Source organism: Notolabrus celidotus, chromosome 3 (assembly GCF_009762535.1).
Source record: "Notolabrus celidotus isolate fNotCel1 chromosome 3, fNotCel1.pri, whole genome shotgun sequence".
In the NCBI taxonomy this organism is placed as follows: domain Eukaryota; kingdom Metazoa; phylum Chordata; class Actinopteri; order Labriformes; family Labridae; genus Notolabrus; species Notolabrus celidotus.
The window spans coordinates 631,461-652,771 of NC_048274.1; the positions used below are offsets into that span (position 1 = coordinate 631,461).

A 21,311-nucleotide genomic window follows, 5' to 3' on the forward strand; every position below is an offset into this window, starting at 1 on the left:
GAAAGAAACAAAAATGAAAGCTGCAAGTGGCGATGAACAAGTCCTGTGCACGTCAGGGACTGTGCAGCAGGATCTGCCAGGGCTGCAGCCATTACCAAGTCAAGTCAAGCTTTAGTTATAAAGCACATTTAAAACAACCTCAGTTGAAAGTGCTGTACAGTTATTAAAATACAATATAATCATACACAAAATAACAATAAATAAAAACAATAAAAGAATAGTCAGAGCTCAATTTAGGAAATAAAAGAGTAAAGAAGTAAGAAGCCAAGGATTCTTGTTTAGCTGGGACTGAACACCAAGGAGCAAAGATAGGTTTTCAGTCGTGTTTTAAAGTGCTCATGAGACTGTGCAGCTCTAACCTGGAAAGGTAGGCTGTTCCACAGCTTTGGGGCCGCCACTGAGAAGGCTCTGTCCCCATGAGTAGAGAGTCTGGACCGAGGTACTGCCAGGAGCAGCTGGTTTGCTGACCTCAGTGCTCTGGAAGTACTGTGAGGCTGTACAAGGTCTGATAAATAAGACGGTGCCAGACCATTTAAACCAGGGGTGTCAAACTCATTTCAGTTCAGGGGCCACACACAGCCCAAATTGATCTGAAGTGGGCCGGACCAGCAAAATCCTAACATAATATGTTTGTATGGTCTTTTTAGCCATGATGAGTCTCACAGTGGGCTTTTGCTCTTTAAGCACTGAGGCCTGCTGCGAACACACCAAACACACAAGTTATCCATTCACCTGACACAGAGTTTAATGTTTACTGCAAAAGAACAGATAGATTATAATAAGGAAGAAGGTAAAGTTGACTATTTTGGACCCCCTCAGTTCCAGCATGAACAGTTGTCTTGCTGGACAGTGTTGTATGCAGCGGTGTAGTGCTAGTGTTAGTAGTTAGTGGATCATCTTATAGTGCCCAAAAAAATCTTTATGAATCTCAATCGGATTATGCAAACAGCAAGTCATTTATTTTATCACTTTGAGAAAAAAAGTCCTGAAAAAAAAAAACGCTTTTCAGCTTCTGGTTCACTCAGTCAGCACCATAGACTGTATACAATATGCTGCTCGACTGCTGTCGAGCTATCGTGATGTAAAGAGGCTGGCTGACTAGCCAACAACTACAGTGTTCCCGCCTGTCAGTCAAGTCAGCTGTGCCTCTCATTGGAAGACTCATAATCTCAATATCTTCCAAATTGCCGCATTAGAATAAAACTCAACCCCTACAGTGTGTGCCGATAGAGAAATGATCTATCCAGACTACACTGGTCTTTTGTACCAGGCTGTAAACATGTTCATTTCTACTGTAAAGATCGTCTGGAGCCAGCCTCAAGCGGATCCTCAATGAACTGCAGTTTTTAGCACTTCCACATTGGACTCATATTTTATAGACCAGAGGTTGCCGCCTGATCTCAACTGAATTTTGCAAATAGCAAGTAATCTATCTTCTCACTTTAAGAAAAAAAGCATTGTTCAGGTTTTGGTTTACTCCTATGATTTTATGTGACCCCCCAGAGGACAAATCTGAAATAGTAGTTACTTTCATTGAAAAATTCCAGTTAATGTCTTCTCTGTAATTTCTTCACTTTGCAAAGTGGTTCCGCGGGCTGGATTTGAACCTTTGGCGGGCCTGTTTTGGCCCGCGGGCCGCATGTTTGACACCCCTGATTTAAACACTTAAAAACAATTAATAAAACCTTGAACTGGATCCTAAAGTTCACAGGCAACCAGTGCAAAGATGCAAGGACAGGACTGGTGTGATCACTGCCAGCCAGCAGGCGGGCGGCTGCATTTTGGACTACCTGTAGACGGCGCAATGCTGACTGGTCGAGACCAACAAACAAAGAGTTACAGTAATCTAAGCCTGAAGTAACAAAGGTGTGAATAACTCTCTTGAAATCCTTTCTGGGAAGATAAGGCTTCACTTTTGTGACACTTAAAGCCTGTTTCATACTTCTGCATAGTATCGACGCCATAGCCTCCATACCTACGCAGAGGCCTACGCACGTAGCCGACGTGCACCTCCTCCAAAATGTAACTACACGTCTAATAAACACGGGCTGCAAGCCCTGTGATCGGTCTGCTGGAGGGCATTGTATTTCCTGCATTACAGTCCTTCTGGAATCGCTGTAAATTGGATCTTCTCAGACATCTCCTCTCTATTCTTCCCTGTAATCATGTCTGTATGATAAACAGGGACATGTATCAGCTGTAAATTAACATAATCCGCTCTCAATGGCTGGGAAAGAGTAAACAGAAAACGTAGCAGGGCCAGAAACAGGCGATCGGCTATCAGAGAGACATGTACATAACAGTGCACAAGTATGTAGTGCTCACGTCTGCATCCTACTGCTGCGTAGGGTCAATGCAGAAGTATAAACCAGGATTAAGTCCTTAGTTTTCACTTGCAATATCTAGAAATGGAATTTTTATCTCCACTTGTCACGTAAATGAAGCTTATAGAGCTAGAAATAACACAAAACACTCACTAAGGTCTGGGTTTTTGCACGTTATCCTCTTTAGAGTCCAAAATGGCCGCCCATCCCTCTTCATAGTTTGTATTTGTCCTCTTCCTCGTGTGATTCCAGACCCTGCTGGAGCTGGGAGCCTCTCCAGACTACAAGGACAGCCGCGGTCTGACTCCTCTGTATCACAGCGTGGTGGTGGGGGGAGACCCGGGCTGCTGCGAGCTCCTGCTCAACCACCACGCCTTCGTCTGCTGCCAGGACGAGAACGGCTGGCACGAAGTTCACCAGGTAAACTCACACACACACACTTACCTGGTGCACACACACCAGCACAGAGGGCTGTTTGTGGCTGTGTGTAATGTGGAACAGCTTGTATTGTGAAAGCATTACCAAAGCACACACAGACACGCTGCCTCTCCTGGCTGTGGGCGACTTGGCAGCTGTTTCCTGTTGAAGGAGATAAAGTCGTTTAAGGAGAGGCGCCCTGCAGCAGTGACAGAATACGAGCGTCCCCAATCAGTGCTGTGTGTACGTGTGTGCATATGTGTGTGTTCGGGCCATCAGCTTTATCAGATTGCTTGTGTCTCACTCTCTGTCGACTCACAAAATCTCTGCCTCCCCCATCTGTCCCGTTTCAGACGCGATAACAATCAGCTGTCAGGCGGCGCGGCGAGCAGCACGACGGCTGCTGCTGCTGCTGCTGCCGGCTCACGGTTCAAGGTTGTCTTTGTTCATTCATAACTTCCCTCATGTAACACTAACATACACAACACATAAAAAACACAGGAACTACAAAAACTCAGAACATTTATCTTCTTTGATTTAAATATTAGTCACTATGATCGGTCAGCCTCCAATAACCGGCGGTCAGCTGAGCCTCTGGTGTGTACAGAAAGGACCAATCACGTTAGAGAACAAGGGCACACAGAGAGCTGCAGAAGGCTGCTTTTCTACAAGCTGAAAGAAGCCAGTGAGAGAGAAGCCTCAGGTCAGCTGACCCAGCACCCCAGCGCCCCCTAATGACAACCGCCACTGGTGGGTACATGTCAGTTTCAGATTGCCTTGCCAAAGCGGACCCTAGTTTTCATTAGTTTTGCTTTTAATGGGAACAAAATAACTAACCAAAAGTACTTTTGGTGGTTTCAAGCTAAATTGTTGTACAAAAGCAAGTTAAATTGTGGAGCTAAATTTTATTTTATTTTATTTTATTCTATTGTATTTTATTTTTTATTCTATTCTATTCTATTCTATTCTATTCTATTTCATTTCATTTCATTTCATTTCATTTCATTTCATTTCATTTCACTTTACTTTATTTTATTCTATTCTATTCTATTCTATTCTATTCTATTCCATTCAATTCAATTCAATTCTATTCAATTCTATTCTATTCTATTTTATTTTACTTTATTTTATTCCATTTTATTTTATTCTATTCTATTTTATTTTATTCTATTTTATTTTATTTTATTTTATTCTATTCTATTCAATTCTATTCTATTTTATTCTATTCTATTCTATTTTATTTCATTTTATTCCATTTTATTTAATTCTATTCTATTTTATTCTATTTTATTTTGTTTTACTTTACTTTATTCTATTCTATTTTATTTTATTCTATTCTATTCTATTTTATTTTATTTCATTTTGTTTTACTTTACTTTATTTTATTCTATTCTATTTTATTTCATTTCATTTTATTCTATTCTATTCTATTCTATTTTATTTTATTTTATTTTATTATTTATTTAAAAAGTTTATTGTACCTTCCTTTTTGTTATTCTAAGCTTTATTTATAATTATTTATATTTATTAATTTTTCTTTTTAGTTTTTATTTCAATTAATTAATTCAATAATGCATTTTGTATGGATTTCTTTTTTCTCATTTTTTTCTTTTTTTTTCTTTTTTTAACATTTTTTTCATTTGAATTTTCTCATAGACAGATAAAAAACAAACACATACATGCATACACAAAAACATAAACATCTTGCAGGTTGGAATCAAACAGCAACAATGCAAAATATGCAATTTACATTAAGATAAACTCCCCCTTAAAAAGAAACATTTTTTAATATTTAATTTACTTTTTACTTTTCAACTTCAGACTTTTGAATTTTTTTAAATTAAATATTTTTAGAGATTTTTTTTTTGCAACTTTAATAAAAAGTGTGTCAGTGGATCAGATCAGAACCTTCCTTTCTTTTGCTCACAGATCTGCATCACGTGACCCTCCCCCTCGCCTCCGTCCCTCTCTGCTGCAGAGAGAGTAAAACAGATCCTGAGGCGGATCAATCATCCGAACACGTTCAGCCTGATGTGTGTTTTTTTCCCCTGACTGTGTAAATATTATATTCTGCCACAGGGCAGCTGCGGCTCGGAGGTAAAGCAGGTTGTCCAATAATCAATCAGCGGTTTGACCTCCTGCTCCTCTGCTCTGCATGCTGCAGCATTTCCTGCCTGATAATGAATCTTTAGTTTCTCCTGACGGCGTTTCTGTGTGTGGATTTGATTCTTTCCATTTGTTAAAGGATGATTTCACGTTTCTTTGTTGCATATTAAAGTTTTTTTTTTATTCCAGAGTCTGAACTGGGGAAGAAAGTTTTAGGTTTTCTGCACCTGCAGCTTAAAACGATCAATAGTCTGATTTTAAACTGCAAAACTTTGTTACCCTGAAGGATCTTTAGATCTTTAATGGAGTGTTTAGGGTTCAGAGTGTGTGTGTGTGTTTCCAACATTATTGAATCTACTACATGAGTTTGTTTATTGTTGAAACTTTACTTTGCTGCTGCTCTTGTCCATTGCGGCGATCAGTTCTTCTCCTCAACATGTTGTTGCTACAAATCATCAAGCTGGTCCTCCATTTCTGACTTCCATCCAAGTTTATGCCCTACATTTATTCTTGTTTCTTGTGCGTCCATCGTTCTGTTCCACGTGACAGTTCTTAGAGTCTGCGCCGCCCTCAGGCCCCCCCCCCCCCCCCCCAACAAAAGGACATGTTTACTACCTATGATTTCAAGTCGGGGCGTCCCTGATCGGGGGAAAACAAATCACTCTTAACACACCTCACACCACAGGACAGTCTAATGAGATCATCTGCAGAGCCATCTCATAATGAGACCTTTGCTGATTTTTGTTGGACCGGGGAAATCCAGCCCCAAAATCATCATCTGATTATCTTTTAGTAGAAACAACTCAAGCACAACTCAAGTGAACAACCAAGTCCTGAATACTTGGACTATGGAGTGTGTCTTTTCATTTGTTTACATACACATGCACTTTAAATGTCTACCTACCTACCTACCACTGAGACAGTATTTAAAGCAGAGGTGTGGATGATTTTGGATGTTTGTCTTGTTTGTCTGATGTGTTTATAACATGTTTGCATCTCTGCGCCGCTCCAGAAGTCATCTCTTTGAGGACATTAAAGTTCTCTGAGTCTAAATCAGCTGATGCATCCCTTCTTTTCTAGCTTGCATCACAAGCCTCTCCGTCTCTGCTCTAAACTCCAGCATGAATAAGCTGCTTTTAAATTCTCACCCTGCCGGGCTCCGTCACCACAACCTCTGTCATTATTTGACTCTTGAGAAAATTGGGTCCTCACAGAAAAAAAAACGTCCTCCTCAGCCTGCCTCTAATCTTCTAATTGTCTCTTACGCTCTGTTGTTACCTCACATTTTAAAGCCTCACTCATTCATCCCTCTATCTTTGATGACAGGGTTCAAACTGAGGCTACAGCTGCTCCTCACGTCGATGTTATCTCCTCTGCAGCACACTGACATCTAGTGTTGGACGCCTCTCATTGCAACTGCTCTACCTGAAGTTATAGTCCTTGTTTGACAGTGCACTTTTCTGTGTGTGTGTGTGTGTGTGTGTGTGTGTGTGTGTGTGTGTGTGTGTGTGTGTGTGTGTGTGTGTGTGTGTGTGTGTGTGTGTGTGTGTGTGTGTGTGTGTGTGTGTGTGCAGGCTTGCCGTCACGGACATGTGCAGCACCTGGAGCATCTGCTGTTCTACGGAGCAGACATGAGCGCCCAGAACGCCTCGGGGAACACCGCTCTACACATCTGTGCCCTCTACAACCAGGTGAGTGTTTGTGTGTGAGTGAGGGGGTTTCTATTCTTGGAGTGCACAGATGTGTGTGTGTGTGTGTGTGTGCGTGTGTGTGTGTGCGTGTGTGTGTTAATAACATGAATGAGATCACAAACTACTACAGAATTATCCAGGTCCTGTTTTAAATCAGTGAGGCAGGATCTGTCAAATGAAGAACTTGGAACATCAAACCTTTTTGTTGTTTGCAGCCTTGAAGTGAAAAGTGAAACATGCACATTCTAAAGATTAAAACAAAATACAAAAATATTCTAAGCATTACAGAATGCAAATTATAATCAATCAGATTCCATCAGACCTTATAATAAAATAGAATAAATTAAAATTTTAAAATACAAAAAAAAAGACCCTCACCCTAAACCCATCCCACAATTATTATTCAAGGTAAAGAACATAATATAAATAAATAAATAAATAAATAAATAAGGAAGTTGCTGAAAAACTGAGGAAATGCTGTCATGATAACTTAATGAGGAAACACTGGAGGTAAAATAAGATGTTAAAACTCAAGACAGGAAATTAAACTCAGCAAAATAAAATAAATTGATAAGATAATAAAATACAAAAAAATTAAGCCAGTAAAATCAAATAAGATGCTACACTAAAAATAAATACAGCAAAATAAAACAGAAAATAATATTAAAATGCTGAGAGGTAATCTGTAAAAATCACTGGAATGAAATGATAAATTCAAGTTAATAACTAAATAAATAATGAAATAATCCACAATAAATTAATATATGTGTTTATAATAATTTAGAATAAGACTTTTAAAATGTAATTAAATTTGAACTGTATATAAGTACATAAATTAAGATGGAATAATACTAAAAAGGTATGTAAACTCACATAAAGATACTGTATACAAAAAATGTCTTAAAGGTGACATATCACGCTTTTTTCATCAACATATATTGGTCTAAGAGGTCCCCAAAACATGTCTTTAAAGTTTATGCTCAAAAAAACACTTTGAAATCAGATTTTGGTCTGCCTGAAAAGTCCTCTTCTTCAGCCCTCCTCAGAACAGTCTGTTTTCTCTCTGACCACGCCCCCTCATGAAGTGGGTGTGGCCTCGGCGCTCCAGCACGTTGATCTAATGTTTACATGTTGGCTGAATATACACGGCTGCTCACAGACCCGCGTTACTTCAACCCTCTGAATCTGATCCAGAATCTGATCCTGACGGAGAGGCGCCTGCAGCAGGACCTTTCTGAACCATTGGTCACAGATTTAGTGTTTCTTGTTGTTTTATTTGTCAGTATGTCGACGTGTGTCTTGGTACACAGCTACCAACATGTAGCTATGTGGCTATGCTAACTAGCGCTAGCACTTATCCATAATAAGTAAAAATCATCCACTAGATCTTCAAATCTGCAGACGTGGGGAGTAAAACCAACCTTTGTGTTTATTAAGACAGCCTACAACTAGCATGCCTCCCTCCTAAGCTCCTTGTTAGCACACATGTGAGCAGGGAATGAAAAACAGAGGAGGGGTTGAGTTGTATTTTATACAGTCTATGGGCTGAACAAGCTCCGAGCTCTGACTTCCTGTTACAGACCGGATGGCGTTGTGACGTAACAAAAACACAGAAGTCTGAAAGGGCTGGTTTCAGCACACATTTACAGAAAGGTGGAGAAATCAGAACAGGGGCAGAATGGATTCTTTTCATTCTCGGGGGGTTTGTAGACATGCCAGGGAAATATATTTCAGGTAGAGAACCATTAAAAAGTCAATTTTGCATGATATGTCACCTTTAAATTAAAAAGTCTTGTAACATAAGGTTTTAAAACAATTTAGACCATCTAATCAATCAGCTGTTGAACAGCTGTGTCCTATAAATGTGGACAGTAAGGAGAGCAATACCAAAAACACCCAAAACAACCAGTCTCCACCACGAATACATCAATGTGTGACAAACACTGAATGAGCTGACAGGCCAGGTTTGGTGAGCACTGACTCAGATTATACTAAGAGGTGCTAACGTACGAATAAACTGACACCAGAATTTCACAGAGAGAATAAAAACGGTGTGTCAGACTTCTCAGACGGGCTGTTAGTCCAACAAACCGCTCAGAAAGACAGATTATTTACTGGTTTCATGAGAATATCTCTCAAAAAGGTTAAATTCAGTAAATGAATGGGCTCAAGAGACACCTCGCAGCTCCCACCTGTCACTCAAAGAGGCCACGCCCCCCTAAAACTGCTTAACTTTAAGCTTTAATATAACCTAAAGAAGCTACATTAAAACCAGAGATACTGTTTTTGCACCAGGATGTAAACATGTTTAATCCTGCTGTAAAGTTTGACATTTTAACATGGAGCTCTATGGGGATTGACTCACTTTTGGATCCAGCCTCAAGTGGCCACCGGAGGAACTGCAGTTTACCTTCCCTCTTTATTCTTCCGCTGCTGTTTGCTGCTGCTCCTGCTGCCGACTTCACCTCAGTCAGCTCTTCTCCGTTTGCACACACCCTGCAGGATCTTTGCTCTTTTGTTTCCCAGGAGATGAATTATTCGCCGTTCTCCTTGCATGTTATTTATCATGTTTATGAGCTTGTTATTTTCATGCTGAGCTCCTGCACTTTGAAAAATCCCCAGACGTACAACCAATCCGTCACGTCCCCGTCTGAGCGCTAATGGGAAAATTGGTTAAACTATGCCACCATTACCTTCAGGAGCCCCAGGTTACAGATGCTGTCTCATATTATTTAATATTTCTCTATTATAAATGAATATGGGTAAAATGTAAATCAGGTTCACTTTGATGACATGATCTTTTTTCATATATTTGTTTTTTCTTGGTATCACATGACTAAATGCTCTCCTGTTTTATTTTTGTGTATTTAATTTAATTTTAAGGGAAACTTTCTTGTTTTACATGAACTTTGCTAATTTTCATTTATTATTTATTTAGCACCTTTCATACATTCAAGCATGCAGCCCAAAGTGCTTCACAAAAATACACAGAGAGACAACAACAGCAATAGATCAATCAATCAATCAATCAATCAATCAATCAATCAATCAATCAATCAATCAATCAATCAATCAATCAATCTTTATTTGTATAGCGCCAAATCACAACAAACGTTATCTCAAGACGCTTTTACAAACAGAGCAGGTCTAGACCACTCTATGTCAAATTATGAACAGAGACCCAACACCAAGACAGGATCAGACTCAGTCAGACCCCACCTTAATCCATCATGAGCATTGCACCTCGCAGTATTTAGCTAGTTACAGTGGAGAGGACAAACTTCTTTTAACAGGCAGAAACCTCCAGCAGGACCAGACTCATGTTAGACAGCCATCATGCCTCAACCGAGTTGGGTCTGGAAAGACAGATAGAGGGGAGTAAGAGAGAGAAGTGATAGTGATGAGACGAGTCGTAGAAGCTGTTGCCGTTGGAGTCCAGATCGTCCGTATCAGCTGGAGTCCAGATCGTCCGCAGCAGGAGGACGTCTACGGCAGCTCAGAGGAATCTACGAGACAAGGGAGCTCAGGGACTCCAGAAAGGTCTATGGTTAGTAACTTTAATGGGACAGGCAGAGTTAAAGTAAGTGATGAGGGGGTTGGGGGGAAGGGGGTGAGCTAGGATCCCAGTGTGTCAGTGCGCCAGTTCCCCCGGCAGTCTAGGCCTATAGCAGCATGACAAAAGCTGGTCCAAGCCTGATCCAGCTCTAACTATAAGCTTTATCAAAAAGGAAAGTTTGAAGCCTACTCTTAAAAGTGGAGAGGGTGTCTGCCTCCCGGACCCTGACTGGTAGATGATTCCAAAGGAGAGGGGCCTGATAACTGAAGGTTCTACCTCCCATACTACTTTACTACAATAGATGAAATGAAACAATGTTAAAACAAGATAGAGGAATGTAATATGAAATAATTAGGAATCAAAATAAAATGAAATCATCACAATAATCAGATAAATACCTGAAAAAAATAAAATAATAACAATAAAATCAATAAAGCAGAAGCAGAAGAGTCAGGAAGAGTGAAGAGAATATTTTGAATTAGATTTTGATCCTTTCATTATTATTTGTTGACTCCATCAACAAACAGAACAACTGGAGCCTCGTCCCTGGAGTCAAATTACTGAGAATAAACGAACCGTCTTCACGATCACTTGACTTAAACGTGTCAGTAAACCCTCGGGCTAAAGGTCAGCAGTGGCCTTCATCCTTGTTTGTTCAGATGATTTAACACATCAGACTGAGAGCGTGGCTGCTAAGCAGAGAGATACCGCCTCATCACAAGCATCCCCATGGTGTTTATAACATGAAACAAACTTTCACATAAGAAAGATTATGCCTGTGCGTTCTTGTGCTCTCGACCTTTATGCAATAATCTGTACACCAGGTTGTGTTAGTGAAATGTTGCAGAGAAGGTCATGCCTGTCAGTGAGCTGGAAAAAGGTAGCATAAAGCTGCTTCCCTTATTGTGGAATGAATCCTCAGAAAAGACCAAAACCAGCAGGACGTCTCTCCTTTACTCGTTACTTTGTGACTTACCTCTCATGCAAACCCACGGTTAGTAAGTGAGAACTTCAATCTTTAAAAATGACTCACTATCTTATTATCCAAGGCTGAGTTTTTTCACATTAAGCTGACCACTTTAGCCCATTTATGCCCCTCCTGGAAATGATTGCTCTGTAACCTCTCCTGTTTAATGTAGGCCTGCTTATGCTGCTACTTAAAGCTCCTTTAAGGAACTTTTGATTTGATTCAATGTGGCGCCCCCCTGTGGTCAAAACAGTCTTTGCTCTTCTTGTGCTGTAGTGGTGATTTTTTAACCAAAATCTTATCCTACTTTTTTTAGTTAATTAAAACGAAGCTCTTTAGGCCGTCCAGTCTTAAAAGATGAAGCCAATGCAGAAGTGTTATAAACTGCAGTTCCTCGAGTGTCCACTAGAGGTTGGCTGCAGAAGTTCTGGAAACCACATACACACCCATTCAAAGAGACGATCTTTACAGCAGAAATAAACCTGTTCACAGCCTGGTTCAAAAAACAGCTTCGGTCTACGAAGCTAATCTCTCTATCGGCACACACTGTACAGGGGAGTGACATTTTCTTTCTAACGCGACGGTCCAGAAGATATTAAGATTACGAGTTTTTGCCCAAATAAGGACATGACTGACTTGATTGACAGGCGGGAACTATAGACTGTATAAATATGGACGTAGTCTCCGTGACGTCACCCGTCTGTTCCTGAGCGCTGTTTTGAAGCCAAACAACGGCGGCAGCCATATTGGAAATGCTGAACTCAACCAGGCAGAGTGTGACGTAAAGGGGCGGAGTTTGAGCCTCTTAGCCAACAGCTATGTGTTCCCGACCGGGAGTCCAGTCATTCATTTCCTTTATATAGGTGTGTACAGTGTGTGCCGATCAGGGGTGCATCTGTATCGGCTGGAAGTGAAGCTTTCAGCGGAGCGTCTGCCCCCTGGTGGCTGGCTGCAGTATAGGTCAAAAAATCTGTCTCCCCCATTCATTTGAATGGGGGAGCGGTCAAACTTTAAAAAAATAAATACACATGGTACGAATGTTTCTCCCATCCTGAAAAGTTTCTTTTTCGTTGGTTATTAGAGTTTCAAAAAACGGGGTTTTACTTCCTGTTTCCTTTGATTCACAGCCGCCGTAGAGGGAAACTTCATAAGACACACAGCGTCTTGTGACGCTACGCTGTAGGGCGGAGCTTATTACAGTGGCTTCACAGGCTCTGGCTGCACAATGGCGGCGCCCAGGAGAGGGATTCTTTGGCTTCAGAACTGTACAACGGGAAGAGGCGGAGCAATGCTGTCCAGTTTTTATTATAGCCCATGGTGCCAATAGAGAGATTTTTTGAACAAGGCTGTAAATGTGCTGTAATGTTTATTTCTGCTGCAAAGATGGTCTTCTTTGAATCGGTGTGTATGTGGTTTCCGGTGCTTCTGCAGCCATCCTCAAGTGGATTCTCAATGTACTGCAGTTTATAACACTTCCACATGGGCTTCATCGTTTGAGACCAGAGGTTGCCTCTTGGCTCGGAGGCTCAAACTCCGCCCCTTTACGTCACACTCTGACTGGTTGAGTTCAGCATTTCCAATATGGCTGCCGCCGCCGATTGGCTTCAAAACAGCTCTCAGGAACAGATGGGTGACATCACGGATACTACGTCCATATTTATACAGTCTGTGGACACAACCTGATAATCCTCGACACAACACAACCAGCAGGATAAGACACGACACGTTACGGCACACTTTTCGTCTTGGACTGCAGTGCTGCCCACACAGCTGTGTGAGCATCAGTGTCAGTGAAGTAAATATAAACTAATCCAAACAAACACAGTCCAGTAACAAACAACATGTAAGACACAATACCCTTAATACTTTGCTTAAATACTTCTGCCCCCCTGTCATGTGGAGTTCCCTAAGGCTCAATTCTGGGGCCCATCCTCTTCTCTCTTTACATGCTCCCCCTTGGTTTCATTTTTTAAAAACATAGCATCTCCTACCATTTTTATGCTGACGACTTCCAAATCTACCTGCCGCTAAAGAGAAATGATAAGAGCTCCCTGATACCCCTACTAGAGTGTCTGAAGGACATCACGGCATGGATGGCTTTTAACTTTTTAAACTTTAATGAAGATAAAACTGAGGCCATGGTGTTTGGACCCAGTCGAGCCAGTGGTGTCTCTCCTATAGACCTGTAGGGGGGGACGAGGGGTGACTGAGCTTTTTGACCCAAGTCAAAATGGCCCCCACCCTGGATACTTTTAAATTACATATTAAAACTAATTTTGACTCCCTGGCTTCTAATACAGCATGAGAGTTGGTGTTGGTCTCTGTTTGCCTTTAATGTACTGCATTTTACATTTTACTATCATTTATTTCTACTTTTTTGTATTTTTTTGTGCAGCACTTTGGCAACCTTGTTGTTTTTAAAGGTGACATATCATGCAAAATGTTCTTTTTAATGGTTCTCTACCTGAAATCTGTGTCCCTGTCTACAAACCCCCTGAAAAGTGAAAGAATCCATTCTGCCCCTGTTCTGATTTCTCCACCTTTCTGTAAATGTGTGCTGAAACCAGCCGTTTCAGTTTTCAGTGTTTTTCATACGTCACAACGCCATCCGGTCTGTAACAGGAAGTCAGAGCTCGGAGATTGTTCAGCCCATAGACTGTATAAAATACAACTCAACCCCTCCTCCGTTTTTCATTCCCTGCACACATGTGTGCTAACAAGGAGCTTAGGAGGGAGGCATGCTAGTTGTAGGCTGTCTTAATAAACACAAAGGTCGCTTTGACTCCCCACGTCTGCAGATTTGAAGATCTAGTGGATGATTTTTAGTTTTCATGGAAAAGTGCTAGCGCTAGTTAGCATAACTACATAGCTACATGTCGTAGCTGTAGCTAGCTGTAGCTGTAGCTGTAGCTGTAGCTGTATACCAAGACACATGTCTACATACTAACAAATAAAACAACAAGAAACAGAATCTGTGACCAATCGTTCAGAAAGGTCCTGCTGCCTTTCTGGCAGAGGTCGCTTTGACTCCCCACGTCTGCAGATTTGAAGATCTAGTGGATGATTTTTATTTATCATGGATAAGTGCTAGCGCTAGTTAGCATAGCTACATAGCTACATGTTTGTAGCTGTGTACCAAGACACACGTCGACATACTGACAAATAAAACAACAAGAAACACTAAATCTGTGACCAATGGTTCAGAAAGGTCCTGCTGCAGGCGCCTCTCCGTCAGGATCAGATTCTGGATCACATTCAGAGGGTTGAAGTAACGCGGGTCTCTGAGCAGCCGTGTATATTCAGCCAACATGTAAACATTAGATCAACGTGCTGGAGAGCCGAGGCCACACCCACTTCCTGAGGGGGCGTGGTCAGAGAGAAAACAGACTGTTCTGAACAGGGCTGAAGAAGAGGGTTTTTCAGGCAGACCAAAATCTGATTTCAAAGTGTTTTTATGAGCATAAACTTTAAAGACATGTTTTGGGGACCTCTTAGACCAATATATGTTGATGAAAAAAGCGTGATATGTCACCTTTAAAATGTGCTATATAAATGAAATTGATTGGGTTGGATAAGTGACGACAAAATGTATAAACAAGATGAGAACACCAAGACGCAAAGTTATGGGATGTGATGATGATGAAGCTTTAACATGTCTGAATGTCTGAATGTCTGAAGGAGGGATCCAAGGGATTAAAGAAAATGACTGCAGACAGGAGTGTTGCATTAAGATATATACAGCTAAAAACTTTTGGTGAGAGTGTGTGTGTCTGTGTGTGTATGTGTGTGTGTGTGTACCTTCTCCATCAGTGACCCACACTCCCTAACTCGACATGAAATGCACAAGAGAAATCCATTTACAGGCGAAGTTTCCGTGTTGTTGGAGCGGCACATTCCTGGATTATCCTGATTCGACTCTTTTTTCCCTCCTCCTGCTCTTCAGTCCCTGCTCTTCCTTTTTACTGCTTCTAATTATAATCTCAAAGCCACAATGCCCTCTGATGTATGTCACACATTTCCATTATAAATGGAGCTTGTATAGATGAAGCCTTGTCGGGGGTTTGCTTCACTCCAGATGGAAACGAGTAAAAATAACCCACTCGTGCTCCTCGTCGTCTTAAAATAAGACGTTAAATGTCTAATCAGAGGGATGTTTGTGATGCTGACAGCGCTGCACACATTCTGGTTGTGTCTCTGAATCTGTGTGAGCGATTCTTCAACTCTCAACAGCTTATTGTGGATCTAAAAAAAGTATTTATATGCATGTGTGTGTGCACAGTACATGCGTGGTTGAGCACTTTGTGGGCGATCCGTGCAGCAGATTCAAACCCCTCAGCACTCTCCATCTCTCTGTTCTTCTCTCTCTCTGTCTCTCTCCATCTATCTCTCTCGCTCTCGCTCCCTCTTTCTCTTTGAGTGGAGCCATAGATCCACACTTAGCGGCCAGAGAAGCTCCATTTCTGTTATAGGTAGTAGATATTCTGTGCTTCTTTTCTGGGATGTTTTAGTTCCTTCTGACTTTTTTATGCTTTTTGGAAATTTTGCTAATGTCACAGGAAGCCTTAACCCCATTTTTTCCTTCACAAAGTATGCAAGTGAAGGATTTCAGCCTTGTTTGAGACGTTTTCTCAGCTTATTTTTTTATATTTTTCCTCTTCTTATTTCTCCAGGATAACTGTGCCAGAGTGCTGCTTGTCCGCGGAGGCGACAAGGAAGTGAAGAACTACAACAGCCAGAGTCCGTTTCAGGTAGAGTAAAAGAAATAATTAACCTCCCCGTCTTCACAGCTGTTTTTAACGTACGCTCGGTTATGGATGATTTGTTCAGCTGTCAGTGTCAGGGAAACATTTATAGGAGCGGCACACTTTCTTCGTCTCATTTGTTGCTATGGAAACAGTGCAAAATGGTCAAGGTCAGCTGGAAGCAGGGAATGTGGGATGTCTTTCCGGCCAGTATTGCATTTGTTTCAGTTAAAGTGTTCAGAGGAGGACCAAAAGTGAGCATCGAGCCTCGACAGCATCCGTTTAGTCATTTCACCTCTCGTCCTTCGGTGGATTTCTTCCCACATTAAAAAAAAAACACAAAGTGTGTTTACTTTGAGAAATACTGGAAAAACAGAACCAGCTGCAAACCAGGGAGGTCATTAAATGTGCTCTGAAGAGGGTTTTGAGCTTTGAGGATGTGGTGTCTTTGAGTTCGGCCTTTTTTATAAATAAGAGGACTGAAAAAACAAAGAGGTAAAAACATCTCTTTTAGATTGCATGAGCTGCAAAAGAGGACTTTAATGTCTAATTGCTCCCTGCAGAGACAGACTTTTCTGTCGAGGTTACATCCATTTTTTAAAACCCAGAAATAGGTGTTACATCACGCTCTACCACACCACCTGACTCCTTTAAAAACAACTGTAATCTTACCTTGAGGAATAAAGGAGTTGCTGATCTGTCATCTGACATGTAGCACAAGATATCTGGATCATGAGTAAGTAAACCAGCAGTAACTCCAAATGTCTGTGACGTGCAATTATTGTGTTTGGTGGCTTTAAAGAAAGCGATGCAACACCAAGAATCTGAATCTGTCTCTTACTAAACTAAACCAGAACTTTTGCACTCTTGTGATTACGTTGCAGCCATTACAGCCTGTATGCTGCACGTCAAAGCTGTGCACTGAAGCAAAACTTCATGCACTTGATAGTCATTACATCTCCAAAATATATAAGCATACATCAATGAATCAACCCACATGTAGGGCATTGGATCTACTCAGTTGGTCAAGCATGCAGGGGCCCCATGTACAGAGAATGTAGTCCTTGTTGCACTGGTTGCAGGATCAGTTCCTAGTCCTGACATGTTTGCAGCACGTCTTCCTCCACATTTCCTGTCTCTCTCAAGCCGTCCTATCTGCTAAAGGCCAAGGATTGAGAAATACTGGAAACCAGGGAGGTCATTAGATGTGCTCTGAAGGGGTTTTGGAGCTTTGAGGAGCAGTGTTTGAAAAGGGAATCTGGTAGCTTAAAGTTTAGCACTTTTTGGAAATAAGAGGACTGAAAAAAGGAAGAGGTAAAAACATCTCTTTTAGATTGCATGAGCTGCAAACGAGGCCTTTAATGTCTGCAGCTTACGTCCACTCAAAGTTCTAGTTTCTGCCTCTGACAGGCTCAGATTGTTGCTCCGTTGTTCCCTGCAGAGACGGACTTTTCTGTCGAGGTAACATCCATTTTTTAAAACCCAGAAATAGGTGTTACATCACTCTCGTCCACACCACCTGACTCCTTTAAAAACAACTGTAATCTTACCTTGAGGAATAAAGGAGTTGCTGATCTGTCATCTGACATGTAGCCCAAGATATCTGGATCATGAGTAAGTAAACCAGCAGTAACTCCAAATGTCTGTGACGTGCAATTATTGTGTTTGGTGGCTTTAAAGAAAGCGATGCAACACCAAGAATCTGAATCTGTCTCTTACTAAACTAAACCAGAACTTTTGCAGTCTTGTGATTACGTTGCAGCCATTACAGCCTGTATGCCGCACGTCAAAGCTGTGCACTGAAGCAAAACTTCATGCACTTGATAGTCATTACATCTCCAAAATATGAAAGCACATGCCAATGAGTCCACACACATGTAGGGCATTGGATCTACTCAGTTGGTCAAGCATGCAGGGGCCCCATGTACAGAGAATGTAGTCCTTGTTGCACTGGTTGCAGGATCAGTTCCTAGTCCTGACATGTTTGCAGCATGTCTTCCTCCACATTTCCTGTCTCTCTCAAACCGTCCTATCTGCTAAAGGCCAAGGATTGAGAAATACTGGAAACCAGGGAGGTCATTAGATGTGCTCTGATGGGGTTTTAGAGCTTTGAGGAGCAGTGTTTGAAAAGGGAATCTGGTAGCTTTAAGTTTAGCCCTTTTTGGAAATAAGAGGACTGAAAAAAGGAAGTGGTAGGAACATCTCTTTTAGATTGCATGAGCTGCAAAAGAGGCCTTTAATGTCTGCAGCTTACGTCCACTCAAAGTTCTAGTTTCTGCCTCTGACAGGCTCAGATTGTTGCTCCGTTGTTCCCTGCAGAGACAGACTTCTCTGTCGAGGTAACATCCATTTTTTAAAACCCAGAAATAGGTGTTACATCACGCTCTACCACACCACCTGACTCCTTTAAAAACAACTGTAATCTTACCTTGAGGAATAAAGGAGTTGCTGATCTGTCAGCTGACATGTAGCACAAGATATCTGGATCATTAGAAAGTAAACCAGCAGTAACTCCAAATGTCTGTGACGTGCAATTATTGTGTTTGGTGGCTTTAAAGAAAGCGATGCAACACCAAGAATCTGAATCTGTCTCTTACTAAACTAAACCAGAACTTTTGCACTCTTGTGATTACGTTGCAGCCATTACAGCCTGTATGCTGCACGTCAAAGCTGTGCACTGAAGCAAAACTTCATGCACTTGATAGTCATTACATCTCCAAAATATATAAGCATACATCAATGAATCAACCCACATGTAGGGCATTGGGTCTACTCAGTTGGTCAAGCATGCAGGGGCCCCATGTACAGAGAATGTAGTCCTTGTTGCACTGGTTGCAGGATCAGTTCCTAGTCCTGACATGTTTGCAGCATGTCTTCCCCCAGGTTTCCTGTCTCTCTCAAGCCGTCCTATTCGCTAAAGGCCAAGGATTGAGAAATACTGGAAACCAGGGAGGTCATTAGATGTGCACTGAATGGGTTTTAGAGCTTTGAGGAGCAGTGTTTGAAAAGGGAATCTGGTAGCTTAAAGTTTAGCACTTTTTGGAAATAAGAGGACTGAAAAAAGGAAGAGGTAGAAACATCTCTTTTAGATTGCATGAGCTGCAAAAGAGGACTTTAATGTCTGCAGCTTACGTCCACTCAAAGTTCTAGTTTCTGCCTCTGACAGGCTCAGATTGTTGCTCCGTTGTTCCCTGCAGAGACAGACTTCTCTGTCGAGGTAACATCCATTTTTTAAAACCTAGAAATAGGTGTTACATCACGCTCTACCACACCACCTGACTCCTTTAAAAACAACTGTAATCTTACCTTGAGGAATAAAGGAGTTGCTGATCTGTCAGCTGACATGTAGCACAAGATATCTGGATCATGAGTAAGTAAACCAGCAGTAACTCCAAATGTCTGTAACGTGCAATTATTGTGTTTGGTGGCTTTAAAGAAAGCGATGCAACACCAAGAATCTGAATCTGTCTCTTACTAAACTAAACCAGAACTTTTGCACTCTTGTGATTACGTTGCAGCCATTACAGCCTGTTTGCTGCACCTCAAAGCTGTGCACTGAAGCAAAACTTCATGCACTTGATAGTCATTACATCTCCAAAATATATAAGCATACATCAATGAATCAACCCACATGTAGGGCATTGCATCTACTCAGTTGGTCAAGCATGCAGGGGCCCCATGTACAGAGAATGTAGTCCTTGTTGCACTGGTTGCAGGATCAGTTCCTAGTCTCGACATGTTTGCAGCATGTCTTCCCCCACATTTCCTGTCTCTCTCAAGCCGTCCTATCTGCTAAAGGCCGAGGATTGAGAAATACTGGAAACCAGGGAGGTCATTAGATGTGCTCTGAAGGGGTTTTAGAGCTTTGAGGAGCAGTGTTTGAAAAGGGAATCTGGTAGCTTTAAGTTTAGCCCTTTTTGGAAATAAGAGGACTGAAAAAAGGAAGAGGTAGAAACATCTCTTTTAGATTGCATGAGCTGCAAAAGAGGACTTTAATGTCTGCAGCTTATGTCCACTCAAAGTTCTAGTTTCTGCCTCTGACAGGCTCAGATTGTTGCTCCGTTGTTCCCTGCAGAGACAGACTTCTCTGTCGAGGTAACATCCATTTTTTAAAACCCAGAAATAGGTGTTACATCACTCTCGTCCACACCACCTGACTCCTTTAAAAACAACTGTAATCTTACCTTGAGGAATAAAGGAGTTGCTGATCTGTCAGCTGACATGTAGCACAAGATATCTGTATCATTAGAAAGTAAACCAGCAGTAACTCCAAATGTCTGTAATGTGCAGTTATGGTATTTGGTGGCTTTAAAGAAGGCGATGCAGAACACCAAGTATCTGACATTCAGACTAAACAGTCATCTTCTTTCTGATGCAAAAACAAGAACTTCTAGTGGATGCACCAGAACTTTTGCACTCTTGTGATTACGTTGCAGCCATTACAGCCTGTATGCTGCACGTCAAAGCTGTGCACTGAAGCAAAACTTCATGCACTTGATAGTCATTACATCTCCAAAATATATAAGCATACATCAATGAATCAACCCACATGTAGGGCATTGGATCTACTCAGTTGGTCAAGCATGCAGGGGCCCCATGTACAGAGAATGTAGTCCTTGTTGCACTGGTTGCAGGATCAGTTCCTAGTCCAGACATGTTTGCAGCATGTCTTCCTCCAGGTTTCCTGTCACTCTTAAGCCGTCCTATTCGCTAAAGGCCAAAGACTGAGAAATACTGGAAACCAGGGAGGTCATTAGATGTGCTCTGAGGGGGTTTTAGAGCTTTGAGGAGCAGTGTTTGAATAGGGAATCTGGTATCTGCAAGTTCGGCCCTTTTTAGCAATAAGAAGACTTAAAAAACGATTAGTTAAGAGACATTCAATCACTCTTATAGATTGCACGAGCTGCAAAAGAGGCCTTTAATGTCTGCAACTTACATCCACTCAAAGTTCTAGTTTCTGCCACTAACAGGCTCTGATTGTTGCTCCATTGTTCCCTGCAGAGACAGACTTTTCTGTAACATACAACATACATGTAGGGCATCAGTTTTGTTGGTTGGTCAAGCATGAAGGGGTTCCATGTACAGAGAATGTAGTCCTTGTAGCACTGGTCAGTTCCTAGTCCCAACATGATTTGCTGCACAGCTTCCCCCACGTTTCCTGTCTCTCTCAAGCCATCCTAAACAGTGCCAAGGTTTGAGCGTGTGTGCACGATTATCTAAGCTGGTGTAACATGCATACTATGCAGGTGCACCCTTAGTGTTTGTTAGTGACTGAAGTCTGAAGGGAAAACAACCGAGCAGTGTTTAGAGAGCTGCCTGGCTGGAAGGACTGACTCATAACCGACTCCTGAGTTACAAACGGATCATTTTAAAGCAGGCGGTTTTGAAGACACTCCCTCAGGGTCCTCCATCATCCAGTGCTGTCATGAAGGGAGTGAGCCCTTGAATGCTCAGCTGAGGTGTTAGCTTTGCAGTCCTAGCCTAGATTTAGTTTCCACCTCTGGGTTC

General features: G+C 41.6%; 1 protein-coding gene across 1 annotated transcript in view; it reads left to right on the forward strand.

Annotated features, from left to right (window-relative positions):
- The window catches only part of LOC117810434 (SH3 and multiple ankyrin repeat domains protein 2-like), a 284,015-nt gene that overhangs the window by 36,096 nt on the left and 226,608 nt on the right, over positions 1-21,311 (forward strand). Inside the window, 3 exon segments of the mRNA XM_034680270.1 lie at positions 2,577-2,744; positions 6,422-6,538; positions 15,732-15,809. Coding sequence (XP_034536161.1) covers positions 2,577-2,744; positions 6,422-6,538; positions 15,732-15,809 — 363 coding nt within the window.